The 5,000-nt window shown below is 43.0% G+C and overlaps 1 protein-coding gene and 1 pseudogene across 1 annotated transcript in view; both read left to right on the forward strand.

Moving 5' to 3' along the window:
* Positions 1 to 3,769, forward strand: part of LOC122357922 — a 14,062-nt pseudogene extending 10,293 nt beyond the window's left edge.
* Positions 3,770 to 4,533: 764 nt separating this feature from the next.
* LOC122357920 (cytochrome P450 11B, mitochondrial) overlaps positions 4,534 to 5,000 on the forward strand; it is a 9,753-nt gene continuing 9,286 nt past the window's right edge. Inside the window, 1 exon segment of the mRNA XM_043257589.1 lies at positions 4,534 to 4,887. Coding sequence (XP_043113524.1) covers positions 4,658 to 4,887 — 230 coding nt within the window. The 5' untranslated portion in view covers positions 4,534 to 4,657.

Below are 5,000 nucleotides of genomic sequence, written 5' to 3' on the forward strand. Positions count from 1 at the left end.
CTCTGTCTCAGTCTGTATGTCTCTTTATGTATGTCCCTGTCTGTCTGTCTCTGTATGTCTTTCTGTCTGTCTCTTTCTGTCTGTCTGTTTGTTTGTCTCTGTCTGTATGTCTCTGTCTGTCTTTCTGCCTGTCTCTCTCTGTCACTTTCTGTCTGTTTGTCTCTGTCTCTTTCTGTCTCTGTCTGTCTCTTTCAGTCTGTCTGTCTGTCTTTTTCTGTCTGTCTCTCTCTTTCTGTCTGTATGTATGTGTCTCTCTGTATGTCTCTTTCTGTCTGTTTGTCTCTGTCTCTTTCAGTCTGTCTGTCTGTCTCTTTATGTTGTCTCTCTGTCTGTCATTGTGTGTCTGTCTCTTTCTGTCTGTCTCTCTCTTTCTGTCTGTCTGTGTCTCTCTGTATGTCTCTTTCTGTCTGTTTGTCTGTGTCTGTCTGTCTCTTTCTGTCTCTCTTTCTGTCTGTCTCTCTCTGTTTGTCTGTCTCTTTCTGTCTGTCTGTCTCTTTCTGTCTCTTTCTGTCTCTGTCTGTCTCTCTTTCTGTCTGTTTGTCTCTGTCTGTCTCTTTCAGTCTGTCTGTCTGTCTCTTTATGTTGTCTCTCTGTCTCTCTTTGTGTGTCTGTCTCTTTCTGTCTGTCTGTGTCTCTTTCTGTCTGTTTTTCTGTGTCTGTCTGTCTCTTTCTGTCTGTCTCTCTCTGTCTCTCTCTGTTTGTCTGTCTCTTTCTGTCTGTCTGTCTCTTTCTGTCTCTATCTGTCTCTGTCTGTCTCTCTCTGTTTGTCTGTCTCTTTCTGTCTGTCTGTCTGTCTCTTTCTGTCTGTCTGTCTGTCTGTCTCTTTCTGTCTCTGTCTGTCTGTCTCTTTCTGTCTCTCTTTCTGTCTGTCTCTGTCTGTCTCTTTCTGTCTCTGTCTGTCTCTGTCTGTCTATCAATTGACTGATGTCTCAAGTTACTTATAAAAAGCAATCCTTCCTCAGTATTTTTGTCTTGTTCTCCAGAACAAATATGTAAACTTAACTAAAACGGAGAAACATTTTCTTGACCTGCAACGCTGATAAGAAGTTTTGTCTATGAGAAATGTCCCTGTCCCTACAGATCTGAGTCTGTCCATCTGATGATGACCGGTCCGGAGCGCTTCATCACACACAGATAGATCTGTTCATCATGGAGTCAGTGCTGAAGAAGTCTCTGCTGGTGCCCGTGAAGACGCTGAAGTTCTGCGTGAACGGAGAGAAGCAGCCGTCCGGCGGGGCCAGACACGGGGCCCGGAGAGGCTCCAAACGCCAGGGGTCAAAGGGCAGGAGCGGCAAGCCTGACCCGCGTCTGCTGCGATCCTATCAGAGCGAGCTGGACAGAGAGAGGTGATCTCCTCAAAATATCAGCCTTTAATCTGGCTTACAGTTGACAGACGTGATAAAGCAAAGAGAGAGTGTTGAAAATGATTGTGTTCCTGAAGCGCTCGGAGAAAAGAAGCGTCCAGTTAGTAGTTGTAGGGAAAATTAAAAATGTTGCATAACTAACAGAAATAGTAGTTTGTCATACACTATGTCTTGTTTTAGTTTAATTCAATTCAATAATGAAAAGCCTTTAGCTGGAAATTAAGCTTTCTATCTCATCATTATACATCACTATCACTCTATTCTTCTCTTTAATACTGTTCAGTGTCTGACGCAAGCTCTATATAAACACAGGTGACTTCACTTCACTTCACTTCTAATAACCCTGGCCTGTTGACATTTAAACTTTAATATCTTTTAGTGCTTGTTTCGAAGCGCGTCTTCGTTTCAGAATCAGCTGGAGCGTCTGAACAGTAACTCTCTCTTTCGCTCCATCTTCAGGAAACTACGCGAGGCGATGAACGCTCAGAAGAACGCTGAGAGAGCTGCGATGAGAGCACACTTCAGGAGGAAATACCAGCTGAGCGAGGTCAACACACGGCCTTTAAACACCACAGCGAGAATCATGGCTAGAACCATTAACCATAAGGCTGAAAATTGGTGCTATTCATTCATTTATGCGAATACATTTTTATATCATACATAAACGCTGAATGGAAATGCCAAGATGTGCATAAATTCAAAAAAATCACATTACACCACTAAAAACTATTTTTGCATGTGAGAAAACTTGCCCTGTTACATGACTTCAGCCTTCACGTGTCCCTCGCAACGCTAGAATATCAGCTCAGTGTAAAGGAAAAAGATCTATGAAGCAAAGAATAGGTGGCCGTATGAGGGAGCAGTGTGTCCTCCGCTCATTAGTGTGTTCTCGTTAATCTGTCCAGAACGCCAAGGACGCCGAGCAGCTGCGAGCCGCGGGGGGGAAAGTGTGTCTCCCTCGAGATCTGGCTAAGATGGTCCGTCACGAAGGCCCCGCTAAAGACGACAGCTTGGGTCTGCGGAGCGCCTTCCAGAACCTCCGCCTCGAACCGGGATGTTCTCCGGAGAGCCGCGCCGCACGCCCTCCTCCTCGGCCAATCAGACGCAGCCCTGCAGGGTCATGTGACGCTCCACACGCGCCGGTTTCCATGCTCCTGTTTTTATGCGTGTTTTGGAATATCGCACAAAAACGCTGAATGGAAACAGCACAGAAAACACATTTGAGTAGGATAAACTTTTCATCCGATCAGAAAAGAAGCACAGACTGTACTCAAAAACACTGCTGTGGAGCTCTCGGTCTGGTTTTGTTTCTTACCTCATGTATTTCTCACACAAACATCAGGAAGCTCTTACATGCATCTTGTATTTTCTATTATATTTGCATATTATTTTCATTTTGTTTTGTTGTCTTTTGTGTGTTCATGCGCGGCTGTTCTAAATGAGCGTTGAATATCTAGTTCTCTAAATCAGATCATAAAGGAGTAGTGGGATATAAAGCTAAAAATAATAATTGATACCATTTTTAACCAGTTTTACCTTTGAAGGTTTTCTCTGAAGGACACTACTGGTGAAAAGTTTTTAAACAGTAAGATTTTTAATGTTTTTAAGGACTCTTCTGTAACATTATGAGATATTTTTACTATTTAAAATAAATGCTTTCTATTTTAATATATTTTTAACTGTAATGTATTCCTGTGATCAAAGATTACATTTTAATATAATGATTTGGAAAGAGAAATGACACAACTCTTCATGAGATGCATTAAATCAGTCAGAAGATTTCAATTTCATATAAAAGCTATTCTTTTGAACTTTCTGTTCATCAAAGAATTTAAAAAAATACTGTTTTAAATATAAATAATACTAATATAAAATACTTCTTTCTTGAGCGGCAAATGAGAATATATTAAACTGATATCTGATTGAAATGATGCCTAAAATTCATCTTTATCACAGAAATATATTACATAACATATACTCAGGAAGCATCAGCGGTTTCTCTTTGTTTAACCCTTCATGTGATACAAAGATTGAAAGCAGCTCTGATCATAATATAATACAGTATTTCTCTGTAGTCTTCATTGTTTAGAGCTAAACGACTGGATGGTTTATGTTTGTTGACTTTATAAACATGCAACTAATATTGTGTATGATTATATTTGAGTGCATGTATCTGCTGGGTCTGCATACAGTACAGTGGTTGTGTTTGAAACATTCTGTCTGTGTCTAAGCAGATTAAGTGGGAAGTTGTTTAAACATCATGCCATAATGCTTTTATATTAAGTTTACCTTGTGCAACCCTGACCCTGACCCCCTGACCCTGACCCTGACCCCCTGACCCTGATCCTGACCCCCTGACCCTGATCCTGACCCCCTGACCCTGACCCAAGCCGGAAAGAACTGTGGCAAAGAATAAATCCTCCTTGTTCATTCATCAAGGCAAGTCTTCTTTATTATACAGCACTTTCAGCAAAAGCTTCACAGTATTAGATATGAAAATAATGTCTCAATAATGCAGAAAGACAACCGTACACACTTTGAGTTAAAGGCAGTTCATTGAATTCAGTGATTTCATCATCCAGACCAGCTCAGTTTCAGTAGTATCAGTGCAGTGTGTGTGTGTGTGTGTGTGTGTGTGTGTGTGTTAGAGAGAGAGAGAGAGTGTGTGTGTGTGTGTGTGTGTGTTAGAGAGAGAGAGAGAGTGTGTGTGGGGTTTGGTTTATATATCCTGGTTGGTGTAGAACTATAACAGTATAAAACATTCCTCACAAACATACAAAATGTGTGTGTGAGAGTCCTCATGAAACATGTGCACACAGTGTGTGTGATGAGAGAGTGTGTGTGTGTGTGAGAGAGAGTGTGTGTGTGTGAGTGTGTACGTGTGAGAGAGTCTGAGTGTGTGTGTGGGGAGTGTGTGTGTGTGTGCGCGTGTGTGTGTGTGTGTGTGTGTGTGTGTGTGTGTGAGTGAGAGAGTTTGCCTGTCTTTGTGTGTGAGAGAGAGTGTGCTTGTCTGTTGTGTGTGTGTGTGTGAGCGAGAGTAAGTGTGTGTGTGTGTGTGTGTGTGTGTGCGAGAGAGTGCATGTTTGTAAGTGTGTGTGAGAGAGAGAGAATGTATGTGTCTCTGTGCGTGCCTGTAAATGTGTGTGTGTGTGTGTGTGTGTGTGCTGATGTGTTGTTCTTCTCTTGAACCTTGCTCTGGTGTGTCAGTAACTCATGAGTCAGTGAGAGCAGGAGGACAGACAGGAAGCTGGCGTGTGTTAAAGCGGTTCTGAAGCTCGTGTGGAGTCAGAGAGATGCTCTCCTCACGCTTGCGTCCTGCGGTGTTCCCCGGCCGCTCTCTGAGTGTGTGTGAGGATGCAGCGCTGCGGAGCGGGAGCGCGGGCCGAGTGCGGAGCTTCCAGGAGATCCCTCACACGGGCAGCAACGGCTGGATCAACCTGATGCACTTCTGGAAGGACGGGAAGTTCAGCCGGCTTCACCAACACATGGAGAACACCTTCAGACGCCTCGGACCCATCTACAGGTACAGCTCTTCATCATCATCATCATCATCATCATCATACAGATGTCCTCAAGAACTGACTTCCTTTGGAGTCAGAAAAACTAACTAGCTTTGTGTTTGAAGTCATTTCAATT

The sequence above is a fragment of the Puntigrus tetrazona genome, chromosome 14 (genome assembly GCF_018831695.1).
Source record: "Puntigrus tetrazona isolate hp1 chromosome 14, ASM1883169v1, whole genome shotgun sequence".
Lineage (NCBI taxonomy): Eukaryota > Metazoa > Chordata > Actinopteri > Cypriniformes > Cyprinidae > Puntigrus > Puntigrus tetrazona.